Here is an 18,406-nt window from a genome sequence, read left to right as displayed (position 1 = left end):
GGGGCGGGGGGGCTGGCTGCAGGCTGGAGCTGCAGTGCACTGCAGCTTTATGCAGAGTGCAGACTGTAGACTGCAGGGGCGGGCAGGGGCGGTTAATTTTAAATTTGAATTATAAAATATAATTTATAAAAAATATAAATATAAATTTTATAAAATATAAAATATAAAAAAAATAATATATATTAAATAAACCGGACTGGAACCGGACCGGAACCGGACCGAAACCGGAATGAACCGGTACCGGTACACCGGTACGAAATTACGGTTCCGTCCCGTTCCGTGTACCGGTTTAGACTATCCCGGCCCGTCCCGTAGGCAACCGAAACGGGACGAACAGGAACAGTACCGGTACGTCCCGTTCCGTTGCCCAGGGGAAAAGGCCATCTTTCCACAACTAGGTGAATACATCAAGAAGTATTATAATTGAGGCATAATACATCTTAATCTAATAATAATAACAAAGAGGAATCATAACAAAGCAATTCAAAATATAAATTTCGTAATGAAAGAAAACCCACTTGAATTTCGTATTTTTTTAAAATCAGCTTGGAGGAACCCTTTGGGGAAAGATATCCCAAAGGTTAAAGGAACCCCATACTTTCTAATTGATGAATTTTGATGGACAAAACTTGATCTTTTGCAGCCCTAGAATGTAACACTCAAAAGTCTAAGACGTGTCTAGAGCCTAACATGAATGTTTAAGGATTTTGTCAATGTTTTAATGTCAAAAATAGTGTATATAAGTCATATAGGAAGTTTGGAACTCACAAGATCAAATAACGTCCATGACGACTGAAACTAGTTCAAGAGGTGCTAGTGAGCCTTAACCTATTTGACTAAGTATTAGGAGTCGAAAAATGATGAAATTTTGTGTAAAGGTGTAAGATCCTGAAAATTACTTAGGTGAAATAGAGACTAACATGGTTTTCATGATGGTATAAGGTCCTAAAATGGTCTATAATGTGGTATTGAGGCACTGTATAAGATTTTAGGTGCATTGGAAGTCAAACGTCTAGGGATGACAAAGACGTTCGAACAACTAAGACACCTATATGCCTCATATGTGTTTATGTGTGATTCCTGAGATTATGAGGTCCATAAATGAGTTATTATTGTGTATATAGGCAGTGTGTCAACTTTTGAAAAGTTTGAAGATCAAACGTCCAAGAACGTCCATGACATTCGAAAGGTTTACCTTGAAACGACATTGTGTGTCGAAGCATGGTCTTTTTGGATGAAATTAATGTGAGAGGTACTAAACTCCTATAAAAGCATTTTTTGGTTGGAAACGTCCAGAAAAACATCCCCAAGGAACATCCAAGGGTCCTTGAGGAAGCACTCATGTTTGTGGCCAAAATTGCCTAAGGCAGTCCCACCTACGGATGGAAAACGATGGCCAGTAGCCTGGTCGACGCCCCGTACGTAGTGGTGTCAATGGGTAATTAGCCAAGGGATATCAAGATCCCAAAATAATGTCTCTGAACCAAATGAAGAGAGGACAAGATGATCCATTGGTGGACAAACGGTCCGTCGACTGCCAGTCGTCGATTGTACTGGTTTCGTGCGCAACTTCATTGAACTGTTAGAGGTGAAGTTGTAAATTCACTCCACCTCCAAATTATAGAAATAGAGGTTAATTAAGGGTCTTTTGGGCATTTTAAACATGCTTATAAGTCTTTAATACTTAAGAGAATTCATTTTTAAAAATCAAAACCCAAAATATAGTAGAAATTCCCTAGAACTCCATTGAACCCAAAACTCAAGGAAGAGCTTGGATTGGAGATTTGAGTGGTGATTCTTAATCAAATTTTATTATTAAATTGAGAATCTTTTTTTTTTTTGACCCTTGAAACTCTATTCATCAAGGAGCCCTAATTCAAAGAAGTTTTCTAAAGTTTTCAACGATGAACTTGTCCAATTTTATGATCTATAAATGGCTTCTTGAATTAAAGGTTTTAAATCATTATTTATTGATTATATTGTTGTTATTTATATTATTTTAACTCAATTAATCTATGAAACCATGTAATTTATGAACTCTAGTGTTTGACTACTTTATGGGTTACTTAATATTGACTTAATGCTTATGAATCATAGTGTAGTTTTGTATGGGCTATTGAATGATGTAAGAATTGTATTCAATTGATGTATATGTTGTATTATATTGATAAATATATATTTAATTGACCTTGTTTCATTGAGTATTATTATTTATGCATTGAATTGATGTTCATGGCCATGGGTAAGGGCCTTATAGTATTGAATTGGATGGTTTTGACATGGATTGAAGTGGAGAGAATGGATTGGTGGTACGCTGCACTAATTATCTTTAGTTTAAGTATTTTAGCTGTTGAATTATGTTGTGATTGGTAAGGTCCACTTATGGTGGTGATTTTATGTGAATGATGCGGCCTTGTCGGCGTTACTTTATGTATTATGATGATCATGACCTTTTCAGTACTACTTGAAGTAATATGATAATTTGTGTAGTTGATTATGTGAAGTGTGATCATATCTACCTATATGTGATGTAATGTGAAAGTATGTCGTTTCTTTTATTGAAGTTGTTAGGTGATCATGTTAGACTATGACTATGTGTTCATGTGTGTAGTCTTAGAGTTGATGAATGGTTGTTCCTACTTGACTATATTAGTCTATTTTCACATCCGGGGAGCACCCCCTAGAATTAACATGGCGTCCNATATATATATATATATATAATATAAGTCATAATACGTATTAAGACCTTAAGTATCTTTTCCATCATAGACTCAACATCATAAGAGTTCTTTAGTACACGACCCTTACAACATAATACATAAGTATAATACAAAAGAACTATTCAATGAACTAAACATTAGGATATCCTTGGACTTAAGGATTCCTTTCCTTGAGCTTGGGAATCACAAATCAAGCTCCTCAATTATATAGACATCCTTTGATCATCCATAACCTACACTTTGTGTAAGAAGTATAGAAGAACGGAGTTAGTACAAGAATGCACTAAGTAGGGCAACCATGCAAAAACATGCATTTAAAATTGAAATTTTCTTGAAATCATACTTCATGCCTTTTTGAGTAAATCTTCATAAAACCTCTATACAATAGCATTTATATCATTCACATACTTCATATAGAGATATTGGCCGAAGATCATATAAGATCACACATATAAATTATCCCATATTTGAGGTCACTTTACAGTGAGCTCTTTTTACATTACAGTGAGCTATCTTTTCTTTACCATATTAACCTCCCAAGTAACCCTCTAGTGATACTTGGTTAAATGCATCACCTTAGGGCCACAAAGAAAACATACATCCAACCTACATAAGCCAACACCTATCATCATAGAAGCATATTACATCATAGACATATTTAAGTCAAGACTCTATTGCATTAGAGTGAACTCTTAGTCATTTTGCACATATAATTATTTTATGTCACATAAATAATTATAAAACCTTGTTCATGACACCAATATAAGTCTACTAGTGAAATATAAACGTAAAGCCCCATAACCTCACACATACTTACTAAACCCATCATGAGACACCAAACATTAAGATTCAATTCATACATCAACATATTAAGTGAAAACTTCATTCATGTCAATACAAGACGTTATATAATCATTAAGACCAACATAGTGCATGTAAGGATAAGACCACATCATATAGACTCATACCATGAACATCTTCATAACTACTAGACAAATACTACCATGCCATGCATAAAGACAAAACCATAATCATACACCTTAGATCACATTCCTAGAACTCCCTCAAGATCCACTTGTGCAATGTTTAGGTGGGTTTATCACTTCCACCTATCCTAAGCAACCTCCCTTAGGTTATCCTAGTTAGGGTCTTAGTTATTTCTTCCATTGTCCATTTTACTTTGGGGAAACTATAGCTTGAACCGACACTAAGACCATGGGTGCTAAACATGGAAATTGGTGTCATCCCTTCAAACCAAAAGAGGGCATCTTACTTGACAAGGTAAGATATGAGTATCATTCTAGCATATTGGGTGATATCACTTGCTAGATCCAATGTGGCAAGCATAGTTTTTGGAACTTGGGGATGTCATGGAAACATCTGTCTACACCCATTTTGGGTCGTGAGGCTTTCTAGCCCGTGAGGACCCTGAGTGGACCCTTTATCCTTCCCTCCTTAGAAAGGTACCACCCCCTCAACTACAAGTTCACTCGTTGCTAAGCTAAGTTCCCTTTATTTAAAATCCTATATTATCGTTTCTTTATAAAAGAAAACAAGCTCAGGAGATTCATCCCCTCATATGCTTAGCTCATATGTCATAGATGAGAATTCATCAACCTAAATAATGTAAGAAATCATTTCACATGGACATAGCATATGTATTATCACTATCTATTGAAGGATACACTTAAGCACACCTTTCAAGACCCCTCTATTGACTAGGTCATCATTGATGTGTGTGTGTGTACTTGTATGTGAGCAAACCTTTCACATAACACATAAAATGTCACACATGTTCACATATCAATGCATGAGTCTATAGGCGTAACTATATGAGCAACCCATTCATATCAAAATATTAAGATACAATGCACATTCATATTTCACCATATCATATACTTAACATCACAACATGTAAATCATATTCATAACATGCCCATACATTCATTTTCATGTAGAAAGAAACCAAACCTAGGAACTATCCTATCAAGGTACACATGTGTAATGCGTAGACAAGGTCCCATAACCTTTCCCATACTAGTACACCTATCAAGTCATCCTAGTTAATAGAATACATAACAAACTTCACATACATTTAGCTTACATGCATAGTAGTAGATATTTAGTGAATATGAGATCAACCTTCCATTAGACACTATGAACCTTTACTACATTGTAAGCATGCATAATGTGTGAGTGTGTGTTTATTGGTCAACATTATCACATAATGTCATTCAACAACACATTGATGCAGACACCCTCTTAAGACCACATTACACTTTCAAGCGTACACCACACAACATAATTTAGCATAGGAGGCAAGCTAACTTCATATTACACTTTAAGATGCCTAACATTAACTATTCACATATTTTTATAGGGGTACATGGCTTGGGGTCATCAATCCTTAAAAATTTATTAATGGCAGAACCTACACATGATCTTCACACAACTATTTACATGCTCATAACAATAAAAACATAACCTAGATTAACAACAAAAGTAGAAGACTAGGCACAAGTTACACATAAGGTTATCATCATAACAACTCATTCATATATTCATCAATTTGCCTTCAAAGCTATGGTTAAAACATATATAATTACAACAACGTACACACCGTCACCATAAGTGGACCATCACACACAATTCCATACAAGGCTTCATCAACTACAATAATATTGGGAAGTAGGAAATAGAATAGTAGAGAAATTCTTACCAATACTTTAGCCTTTGGTTATAATTGAAGATTAATACTCTTTCATCAATAAATCAAATATAGGGAAGTAGCTAAAGTACCATAATCATATATGAAGTCATGTATAAGATACTACAAGGTCATGCTACCACTAGTACAAAACATCACCATTTTTCTAGAGAATAGATAGACAGAGTTGATCAAACAATTTACCTAGTCTTTATCATTAATCAAAATTCATCAATAATGCACGTGTAGTTAAGTAGCTTAAAGAAATCATAACCTAGACGGGATCCTACTGCAATTGCCAATAAATTCAAGATCATTGTAAGCATGCTTCATATTAGGAATTCATGGAAGATAACTTTACATAGGTTAATCCTATTCAAACTAAAATGAATTGATCCACATTGGATCCATTACATATAATTAATAATCACATTACATCATAGGCAGTAGCTAATCATCACTTTAACATAATTGAATCTCACAATAAGCATTCTAGAATCATCAACCTATAGGCTAAAGCATGTAGGTCAATCTTACCAAGATTCCTTTGATTTCATCACCAAGGTTTCATACCCACACTTTATTAATAATATCAAACTAAGACAGAAAATACAATGATCTTTACACAATCGAAATCCTACCACAATCACCATGAAGCCGAACTCACAGTGAATCCATAGAACAAAGGCTAGTTTTTTTTTCAAATCTTTATACATTGATCCAATTGGATAATTAATCAACAATTCAACATAAATATACTTAAATAATAGTATATATAAGCAATTGAACGTAATAGAATCACAATTCAACTAATAACAAGCCATGATCACAATGCCCATGCAAGGGCTAAAACAAGTTTGTGAAGGGACATGGATTCGTAATACAATTGAATTGAAAATCACGTCCAAACCAGTATATAATCATCAATACATTAATATTATGCTTTTGAAATAAATTTAAGAAAGAACCCATAGCTAGATTATAGAAGAAGAGATTTGATCATGAAACTTCTTTGAAAACTTTAAAAAGGACTCTATAGATTAAAGATTAACTATAGATGAAGGATCACACTACCTTTATTAGATGAATAACCCACTAAAATTGGTGAAAAACCCATGGGAATCCAATATACAAGCTGACCTTGAACTTCACCTTCCATGGAGGTTTGTAGAGAGGATATTTTGGGAGAGGGATTTTTTATTTTGTTTTGAGGATGGGTAAAGGCTACTAACGTTTTATGTCATCTATATATACATAAAAATAGGTAAATAAACCGCCTAGGGTAAGTTTGGCACGTGGGGTGAATTTCCCATTCACCCCAATAATAGGCAGCGTGCATGCCAATTCTGCATTGATGGACACTGTTGACCCCTCGTTGGCCCATTGACGGGCCGTTTGTGGCTTTCATCATATGGGTATGAAGATGTCCTCTGGACAAGCCTTCCCCAGGCTAAGTTTCCATCGACATATCCCTATCGACGGGGAGTTGGTTGACTAACAGGGCATTGTTTGACTCACGATTGACACTGCCAAGGCAGTGTCTCGACAGACCTTGGGTCCTTCTTGTGGGCCCTTTTGCGTGTCCCATGGGAAGTTGTACTCGGGTGTTCCCAACGTAAATATGAACATTAAAAAGTCAAGGACCTCCCACATCCGTTTTACCCAAAACAAATACATGCAACACTTCCAAACATACTAGGCCCCATCAAGACACACACATGCATGTCTCAAGGACTATCTTTCGAACATCTCGGACATTCTTGGACTTTTGACCTCCAAACATCATGAAACTCAATAAGATAATGAAACACTCAAAAACACATAAAACCATCTAAGGCCCCTTTGGCGACTAGTCGTGGAACATCTTTGTTGTCCCATGACGTTTGACTTCCAAATCACATAAAACGTTATACATTGCCTCAATACCATATTATAAATCATTTTAGGACTTTAGACCATTAGGAAAAACATGTTAGTCTCTAGAAACCCTAACTCATTTTGGGGGTCTTACATCTATAATGGTTATATTGATGATATTATAGTAATAAATAGGATGACATAAATATGATAAGGGTCATTCCTAAGTGCTTCAAAGAATGATATGTTATATGTAATAAAGTAAAGTATGTTGTTTCTTGTCTTGGTAGACTTATGTCCCTTATTTGATGCATGTAGGAATGTGAATATGAGATGTCTTGACATAGGATGCTAATGCCTCTTAGTCTTGAATATATTAATGATATGTGAGACCTTGAATGATGTTAATAGGGTCCTTTTTTTGAAACCTTGAACCTAGTAGTAAGGTTATGAAACTTGAAGTAGGAAGTCATAATGGTATCCTTTTTGTAATGAATGATGTACTTAAGGTATGTTGGCTGGAACGACATCATATCAATCCTTAGGAAAGTCACTATGAGATTCTTGTCGCCATTGTGAGGCAACCATAAGAGACCACTTTGGTAGGGCAAATGTAATTGAGTTATGAACTTGATATGGAACCCCTTTTGTATGAACCTTTAATGTGAATTACCCTATAAGAACAAAGGCTAGCACCGAGTGAGTATGGTAAGGGAAGTATTTCTAGTTAAAGGATGAGGTTAGAATAAAAAGTAAACCCTTCATATTCCTTAACCATGTGCCTCATAGGATGTGTTCAAGTTATAACATTGGCAAGTAGAAAACCCTCCATTTGAGTAGGTTACAACTACGGATTCTATGTTTTGCTACCATGGTCTATGTTGGTTTTTGGCTATTCTCATCATGTGGTATATCAATTAGCATTAGAGAAGTTCTATGAAGTTTAGGTGATGGTATGGGATTCTATCTAGACATAGCACAATAGACTTTGAAGATGTTAGTGAGAGTCCCTAGGTCTTCTCCAAGACCATTGCTTGATTGTCATATATGTGATGAATGTCTCTTAATGAACTAATGAAATAATGACTTATCTATGAAAGTATGTAAATGAATGAGTACTGAATCTAGAGTTTCTTAAGCATTCCTTAGTTAAAGTGTGAAGAGGGCATAAAGGATAATCTCTTCATGTCTTATCTAGGGAAGTCTGGAGAATGACTCTAGTTAGGGAAGTTGGTTGATTCTTTAGGCATGATCTAAGCTTAGATAGTATTGAGGATTATATTGAAAACCTTGAAGATAGAGTATGGGTTTCTCTTCTAGGAGTAATTAAGTAAGTCTTTTGATAGCCTTGGTAAGGACATTATCATATTGTACATGTTATGTGTTTTGGTGTCTTGTAAGGGTATATATCTCATTATAAGAAGTCTTGAGGATAATTTAGAAATGAGTAGAGAGGGTGTATGGGCGGTATGTCTTTTTATAGCTTCAGTGAATCTCAGGATAGCTTTTGGTGAGAGGATTGCATGTTAGGAAGTGTTCTATGTGAATGAGAATCACTTCACTCTAACACTGAAGGAGTTCATTGTACAGTGAAGTAGTTCACTGTAAGGTTGCCTTAAAAACATTTAAATTGGCTAAGTGGTTTATTATGTGTTTCTAAGTTGATAAATATTATTCTTATGATTATATTATGATATTTAAATCAAAAGATGCATATTTCCAATAAATGTCCGTTTTCATGATTTTTATGCAATATGCCATACATAGTACATGTGGTTGTACTAATTCAATGCTTTTATCTCTCTATATAGTTGTTGGTAGGTGAGGAGCATTGGGAAGGAAGACTTGGATCGTATCATTATTCAAGTGAAGTTCAAGTAAGTCCTTATTTGACTTGAGGGCATATATGTCATTTATTTCTCTTATTGAAGTATTTTAATAGACTTAGTAGTACTATATTTCTATTGTGTATGAGTCGTGTCCCAAGTACTGTTGAGTCTCGAGTACACTGGTTGCACTGAGAGAGTGCCATATCTTCTAGGGTGTGGTCTCGGTATGTGACAAGCTTGGTATCATAGCATAGGTTATGAAAGTGGTCTTAGGATCAAAAAGTCTCATCAAGTCACGTCTAGTAGAGTCTCGACCATCGGTGTGCGCGACAGAGTTTCCCTTCTTTTCTAATCCTATGTCGTGTCACAGAGTAAAATTTATAAGTACTCTATTCTTATAGTTTTCCTTGGGTTTCTAGGAAAATGAATACAAGGAGGACACCGGATAGGAGAGTTGAGAAGAATGATGTGCATGAGGAGATTCCTCCTCAAGTTGAGCAAGTTCCTCAAGGTGATCAGGTGCCTCCCCAAGGTGATCAAGTCCCTATTGTGGAAGGAGGTAATGATGTTCCGATTGTTCCCCCGGAGTTGAGTATTAGAGATATTAGAGAGGCTTTGTTTTCTGTAGCCCAAGCTGTGACTACTCAAACTAATCTGAGTATGGTGCCTATGATGAATGTTATTGAGACAACTATGACGTCTAGGTTGAGAGACTTTGTAAGGATAAATCCTCCTATATTTCTTGGCTCTAAGGTGGGAGAGGACCCCCAAGAGTTCCTTGATGGTCTGTACATGGTGTTGAGTGCTATGGGGGGTACATCTAGGGAGAAGGCAGAGTTGGCTTCGTATCAATTGAGGGATGTTCCTCAAATATAGTACACTCAATGGAAGTATAATATGCCGGTTCGGTCGGGTCCTATCGAGTGGGAAGAATTTAAGAAATCTTTTCTTGGAAAGTGCTTTCCCCGTGAGAGGAGGAAGGTGAAGTTAGGGGAGTTTATCAACATCAAGTAAGGAAATATGAGTTTTGAGGAGTACCCTTTGAAGTTCTCTATGTTGTCTAGATATGCACCATCCTTAGTGCCAAATGATATGGATGAGATGAGTAGGTTCGTGACCGGGGTCGCCGACTTAGTGAGAGAAGAATGTCGTACATCCATGCTACATGATGATATGACCTTAGTTAGACTCATGGTGTATGCTCAATCTATTGAGGAGTCTAAAATTTGTAGGATTGCTAGAAACTTGAAAAGGAGTAGGTTTAGTGATCAAAGTCAACCTAGGTTCAAGAAGAAGGTTTCAACTCAAGGAGAATCTAGGGTGCTAAGTTCAAATTTGATAAAGGAGGTGGTTCTCAAAATGACAAGCCTACATGTGTCACTTGTGGAAAAAGATATTATGGGGAGTGTATAAGGGGTACCGAGAGTTGCTTTATATGCGGAAAAGATTGACACAAAGTGAGGGATTGTCCTAGTAGATATGGTAAGCAAGATCCTCCTAATGTTCTGAAATATGATGCTCCAACAAAGAGGCGTTTGAATGCACTCCGTACTACAGGAGAAAATACGGATAGTGATGATGATGGTAAGTTATTATATTTCTTTAGTGTTATTAGTTCCTTCTAAGTGGGGGAGCATCGTTAGAAGATGGGCTAGAAAGTCATAAAAGCATGTTGCATGTGCATGGTGTTTAGGAGTCTTGTTGAAATTGAATTTCATTGATTTCTTGCATTATGTATTTTATGAAGTTATTATTATGTTGTAATTAACATGAGTTTATATGGTGTTACTTTTCATATTAGCATATTTCTATCATCAATTGCCTAAAAGTTGCATTTTTGAAAAAAATTGCATAATTCGTTGTAGCTTTGCCGGCTCACTGTAAGAATTTTGGAAATTTGTCTAATTTATTGTTTAGTCGGAAATTGTTGTAATATTGTTAGAACTAATGTATATGAGAATTATAATTAATATAAAATGAGTTTTTTCTATTTGGAATGAAGGAAGTGAGTTTTATAGTATGACGAGTTATAGATTTTTCTTCTAGTTTCTTATTGTGTTGTGATACTCTTGATTATGTGAAATTGATGTTTCTAGTAGAAACTTGTATTGTATAATGTTTCATATGGTATGGTTATGATCTGATAATTGAATCTCTATTCTTTGAAGTATTCGGAGAGTGACAAGTGTCATTCAAGGATGAATGTTGTCCATGTGGGGGAGATTGTAAGATCCACAAAAATGACTTAGGCTAAATAGATATCTAATAACATGGTTTTAAGCATATTATAAAGTCCTAATATGGTCTATAATGATGTATTGAGGTAGTGTCTAAGGGTTTAGGTGCATTGGAAGTCAAACGTCAAGGGATGTCTAAGACGTTCGACGACTAAGTCACCTATGTGCCTCATATCTTTTTATATGAGTTTATATGGGATTCATGAGATAATTAGGTCCTTAAATGAGTTATTATATTTTATATAGGAAGTATGTCATGTTTCGTAAAGTTTGAAGGTCGAACGTCCAAAAACGTCAATGACGTTCGAAAGGTTTGCCTTGAAATGACCTTGTGTGTCTAAAAATGTTTCGTCCAGTTTACGTGTTCGTTTTGGATGAAATTCATGTGAGAGGTATTGAACTTGTATACGAGCATGTTTGGGTTGGAAAAATTTGGGAAAACATCCCCAAGGACCATAGAAGGGTCCTTGAGGAAAGACCCATGCTGGTGGCCAAAACTGCCTAAGGCAGTCCCACCAACGGATGGCAAACGACAGCCAGTGGCCTGGTCGACCCCCCTTAGGTAGTGGCGTCGATGGGTACTTAGACTAGGGAGATGAAGCTACCAAAGGCAAGTCTCTAAACCAAACGAACAGAGGACTGGACTGTCCGTTTTTTGACAAACGGTCGGTTGACTGTTAGTCGTCAATGGCCATGTTTTCTGTGCAGCTTCACAGTAATGTTAGGGGTGAAGTTGTAAATTCACCCCACGTCCAAATAAGAGAAAGGAAGGTTACTTAAGGGTCTTTTTGGTATCTTAAACATGTTTATAAGTCTTTAAAACTTAGGAGAATTCATTCTTCAAAAATCAAAACCCAAAATATCTCAGAAATTCTCTTAGACATTCCTTATAACTCCATTGAAGCAAAATCTCAAGGAAGAGCTTCGATTTGAGATTTGAGTGGTGATTCTTCATCAAATTGGAGTATTAGCATCATTGAGGTATGGCTTTTATACTTGAAACTCTATTCATCAAGGAGCCCAAATTCAAAGAAGTTTCTAAAGTTTCGAAACATGAACTTGTCCAATTTTATGATCAAACAATGGGTTCTTGAATTAGAAGTTTTCAATTATTACGTAGTGATTATATTTTTGTTAATTATATCGTTTTTAAACTTAATTAAATTGTTAACCCATGTAATTGATGAACCCTATTTTTTATTACGTTATAGGTTACTTAATATTGACTTTAATGCTTATGATTTATAGTGTAGTTTTCTATGGACTATTGAATGATGTAAGAATTTTTATTAAATTGATATATATTTTGTATTAGATTGATAAATCTAAATTGAATTGACCTAGTTTCATTGAGTATTATGATTTATGCATTTAATTGATGTTCATGGCCATGGGTAAGGACCTTATGGTATTGAATTGGATGATTTAGACATGGATTGAAGTGGAGAGAATGAATTGGTGGTACGCTGACCTAATTCTCTTTAATTCAAGTATTTTATCTCTTTAATTATGTTGTGATTGGAATGGTCCACTTATGGTGGCGGTGTTATGTGAATGATGTGACCTTGTCGGCGTTACTTTCTGTATTATGATGATCATGGCCTTTTCGACACTAATTTAAGTACTATGATGATTTTTGTAGTTGATTTATGTGAATTTTGATCATATCTACCTATATGTGAAGTAATGTGAAAGTATGTCGTTTCTTATGTTGAAGTTTTTAGGTGATCATGTTAGACTATGACTATGTGTACATGTGTGTGTTATTAGACTTGATGCATGGTTGTTCCTACTTGACTATATGAGTCTATAATGGTTATATTGATGACGTATAAGTAATCAATAGGATGACATAAAGAGGATAAGGGTCATTCCTAAGTAAGTAAAAAATGTTATGTTATGTTAATAAAGTAAAGTATGTTGTGTCTTGTCTTGGTAGACTTATGTCCCTTACTTAATTCATAAATAAATTTGAATATGATATGTCTTGGCTTAGGATGCTAAAGAATCTTATTCTTGAATTTATGAATGATATGTGAGACCTTGAATGATTTTCAGAGGATCCTTTATGTGAAACCTTGAACTTAGTGGTAATACGATTATGAAACTTGAAGTAGAAAGTCGTAATGGTATCCTTCTTGTAATGAATGATGAACTTAAGGTTGGTTGGCTAGAATGGCATCATATGCATCCTTAGGAAAATCATTATGAGTTTCTTGTATCCATTTTAAGGCATCCATAGGAGACCACTTTTGTAGGGTAAATGTAATGAGTTATGAACTTGATATGGAACCCCTTTTGTATGAACCTTTAATGTTAATTACTCTATGAGAACAAAGGATAGGACCGAGTGAGTATGGTAAGGGAAGTAGTTCTAGTTGAAGGATGAGGCTATAATACAAAGTAAGCCCTTCATATTCCTTAACCATGTACCTACATGGGATGTGTCCATGTTCTACCATTGGAGTAGGTTACAACTCCAATGGTAGAAAACCCTCCATTGGAGTAGGTTACAACTCCAGATTGCATGTTTTTCTACCAATGAATATGTCGGTTATTGCCTATTTTCATCATGTGGTATAAGAATTAGAGAATTTCTATGAAGTTTAGATGGTGGTATGGGACGCTATCTAGACATTGCACAATAGGCTTTGAAGATGTTCCCTAGGTCTTCTCCAAGACCATTAATTGAATGTCCCTATGTGATGAATGTCTCATAATGAAATAATGAAATGATGGCTTATGTTATGAAGTATGTAATGAATGAGTGACTTAAGGATTCCTTAGTTAAACTATGAAGAGGGCATAAGGGATATATTTATTTGTAAATTTTGGCGTTAATTTTATATATTTTTCATATTTCCTATGTATTATTAATCAATTACTCATTTTTGAGATTAACCAAAAAACAAAATTTGTTTAAAACTATTATATGTATGTATGTATATATATATATATATATATATATATATATAGAGAGAGAGAGAGAGAGAGAGAATTTATTTTAGGAAGCTAATGTGTGTTTGCACCTTTGAATGTGCATCTTTGGGATGTACATGTTAATTATGAGTATTTTGGAAAAATGATGCCTACTCCTCAATCTAGGGAAGTCTTGAGAATGACTCTAGTTAAGAAAGTTAGTTGATTCTTTAGGCATGATCTAAACTTAGGTAGTCTTAAAGATTATTTATGTAAACTTGAAGAGAGTGTATGGGCGTTCTCTTCTAGGATTACTTAAGTAAGTCTTTTGATAGCCTTGTAAGGAGATTGTCATATTGTTCATGTTATGTGTTTTGGTGTCTTGTAAGGGTGTATGTCTCATTATAAGTAGTCTTGAGGATCATTTCGGTATGCTTAGAGATGGTGTATGGGCGGTCTCTCTTTGTATAGCTTAAGTGAGTCTTAGGATATCTTTTGGTGAGAATATTGCATGCAAGGAAGTGTTCTATGTGAATTAGAATCACTTCACTGTAATAGTGGATGAGTTCACTATACAGTAAAGTAGTTCACTATAAGGTTGGCTTAAAAATGTTCTAAATTGACTAAGCGATTTCGTATGTGTTTCTAAGTTGACAGTTGTTCTTTTGATTATATTATGATATTTAAATGAAAAGATGCATATTTCCTATAAATGTCTGTTTTCATGATTTTTATACATTATGTCATACTTAGTACACGTGGTTGTACTAATTCAATACTTTTATCTATCTTTATAGTGGTTGGTAGATGAGGAGCATTGGGAATCAAGACTTGGATCGTAGCATCATTCATGTGAAGTTGAAGTATGTCCTTATTTGAATCGAGGGCGTTGATGTCTTTTATTTCTCTTATTGAAGTATTGTACTAGACATAGTAGTCCAATATTTCTATTGTGTATGGGTCGTGTCCCAAGTACTCTTGTGTCTAAGATTTGATGAAATAAGACTTAGTATTTCCTATGGATTAGATATAAAAGATATTTTAAAGACTTATATAATGGTTGGAAAAGTTTTAATTCAGCAATAATTTCACAATATGTATGTGATGAAACCATACGTAAGCGCTACTTTAAGACCTCCGAGAGGTCGAGTATGCCGATTGCACTCCGAGAGTGCCATATCTTCTAAGGCGTGGTCTCAAGATGTGACAAAAGGTGTCTAACACATATTAGAGTTATTTTACAGCCGAAACGTAAGGGTACGACTCCCTAAGGAACAACTAAGGGCCCTTGAGGAGGACTTTGCAATTTGGCAAAAGCTGCCAAAAGGCAGTGTCCAACGACGGATTGCAGGCGGAGGCTCGTGGTATAATCGACAGGGCCTCAATAGTATCTTAACCAATTTCCTTGGAAGCCTATTTTGGACAGTATCTGTCACAAACGACGGACCAATAGGACTGTTGGTAACTTGGCCGTTGTTTTACAAATGGGGCGTGGTCGTGGTCTCGTCTATCAAAGACTAATTTTGCGGTGCGTTTTAAGATTAATTAAATTAATTATTTAGATAGTTAGTTAATTATTTAGGGGTTAAGGGAGGTCTTATTCAGTTAGTTAATGACTTATATAATTACCCTAACCTAATTAAAATAACCTAAGCCCTCATAATTCCTAAACCCAATTGCTCTTCCTTCTCTCTTCTTTCTCTCTCCCAAGTAGAAGAAAACCATAGAAGACCAAGGTCCAGGGTTATAGAGATTCTAAAGGTCAAGTTTCTCCATCAAACTTCATCAATCAACAAGGTATGGGATTCCTTTCACCATTGGGATCTGTTTCCCCAAAAGGTTCCTTCAAATTGAATTCAAAAAGATGAAATTCTAGTGGGTTTTCTTCAAATACGAAATTGATCTTGTGAATTTCTTTGCTTATGATTTCTTTTGTATATGATGAGTATATTAACATGAATTATGATTCAATTATACTACTTCTTGATGTATTGGTCTAGTTTGTAGGAGATGACCTGTTTCCCTTAACCATAGGTTGTGATCTTGAATTAAATTACCTATTAGTGATGAAATTTGCTTGGTTAATGTGTGAATTACTATCCTATGTTTTTATTATGCAAATTTATGAATAGATTTAGATGTATCGTAGTCCTATCATGCTAGTTCTTGAGTAATTGACTAGGTTGTGAAGTAGATCATGAATTTGACCTAAGTCTCTAATTCTAGGCTATGAAATAGTAATGAATTGTTGAGTAGTGATTCAATTTACTTTATTATGATATTGGTTACTATAGTGTGATGATATTACACCCATTGTTGGGTTGAATTGGATGATTGATATAAATACCTTGATGATGACTTGTGAAGGAGATTTTGGTATGTATTGTGATCTCAACTCTTTACTTCAATTATGGTTACTTGTGATTAGTGATGGTGTTGTATTGAAGTATACCTTATGTTAAGATTGATAAGGTTGGTATGATGTTAAATTGAAATGTCTTGACTATGGATTGTGAGTTGTTGGCTAGGATGTAAATGTTATAAGGATGGTGATAACTTACCAATGTGCCTTATCATGATGTTATTATTTAATGTGCTAACCTCACATGTATGAATTATAATGAAAGGAAAATACTCATGCAATTCTTATTTATCTTTGATGATGATGATTATATAAGGGATAGTCCATATGACCTAAAATAAGTTTTGATAATAACAGATGACTTGAAGATATTTAAAAAGGGACATTATCTTAGAACCGAGAGAACTTGACAATGGGTTGTGTTGACCTTCCGTAGAGGAATATTGACACCATAGTTCCACATGAGGTATTTAGTCCCCTATGAGGGATACTCACCCTATGGATTCTCATGATATGAAGCTCCAATTACCAAATGGCATGTGCAGAGTTCATACCTATCTCCTATTATTTAACTATGTAGCCCCCATAGAAAGACTAGCTAGCGGATCCACCTAGAAATCTATGTTTATGTTTGGTTCTACTTTGGCCGGTAGACCTCTTTCCATCGGTGTAAGATTTTACAACACTAGATTCCACACTTAGCTCTTGTGGTCTATGTCGGTTAAGGCAAGTGTTCCCTAAACTAAAAGGAAGTAATGAAATACAAACAAACTAGAGTGACTTAAAAGGTTTGACTTAGCCTAGGTAGGGGTATGGAACTCGCACTAGTTAGCCTTGAGGGATTCCTTAGTAGGTTGTTCTTATGTATGTATATGCCTATAAATTTTTAGATATGTATATGATGAACAGACATATAATAAAACTATGTGATGTTGTTACTCTTATGAACATGTATTTGGTCTCTATTGCTAAAGTATGATGTTATGTACTCTAAATGACATGATATGTGAAGTTGGGCATTGATTATGGTTCTTGTTAGGTTTTCTTGATTGAGTAATGTTATGGGGCTTTACTTTGTCATTGCACTAGTGAACTTAAGGAGGATTCATGAGTAATGGTCTTGCTTTGTTATAATGTGATGAATTCTTATTCATGCTTATTGATATTATAACTGGCTGATAAGTTGTCTTGAGTTTATGCTCAAGTATGTTATTATGTATGATTAACTTGACTAGACATAGTAGGATTGGTTTTGTGAATTACATAGTCTTAAACTAATAAATATGTATTGTTGACTTGTATTGGTTCATGAATGTGCATGATGCTTTTCAAAGTAAATTAACATGCTTTAATGAAATGTCCCTTTTTAGCATGATTTTATATTGTGTGTGCATGTGATCCTATACTTAGCACATTTGATGTGCTAATCCCATTTTCCCGTTTTCCCTAACATTTTAGATTCCGGTGGTTTAAGGGCTTGTGATGACTTTTGAAGAAGACTTGGAAATGTCACTCATCCAAGTTGGGTAAGTCCTCAGTTATTTAGGGCGATGCTATTATCAAGCTATTGATGTTGTTCTAGTTATGAGACTTTTAGTTCTTTGCCTTTTCATTTGAGTACTAAAGATTTTATAGACCATATGTGGGTTTATTACATTGATGTATGGGCTATACCAAATTGTTATACTCTTATTTAGATGGTTATGAGATGAGACATCCAAATTGATACTATGATATATATATATATATATATATATATATATACATACACACAC

General features: G+C 35.0%; 1 protein-coding gene across 1 annotated transcript in view; it reads left to right on the top strand.

Annotated features, from left to right (window-relative positions):
* Positions 1-9,536: 9,536 nt before the first annotated feature.
* Positions 9,537-18,406, top strand: part of LOC107030146 — a 41,706-nt gene continuing 32,836 nt past the window's right edge. Inside the window, exon 1 of the mRNA XM_015231530.1 lies at positions 9,537-9,830. Within this exon, the coding sequence (XP_015087016.1) occupies positions 9,537-9,830 (294 nt within the window). The remainder of the gene's footprint in view (positions 9,831-18,406) is intronic.

This window comes from Solanum pennellii, chromosome 9, assembly GCF_001406875.1.
Source record: "Solanum pennellii chromosome 9, SPENNV200".
NCBI classification, from domain to species: domain Eukaryota; kingdom Viridiplantae; phylum Streptophyta; class Magnoliopsida; order Solanales; family Solanaceae; genus Solanum; species Solanum pennellii.
The sequence above is the reverse complement of the archived record's forward strand: the minus strand, read 5'-3'. Positions and strand labels throughout refer to the sequence as shown.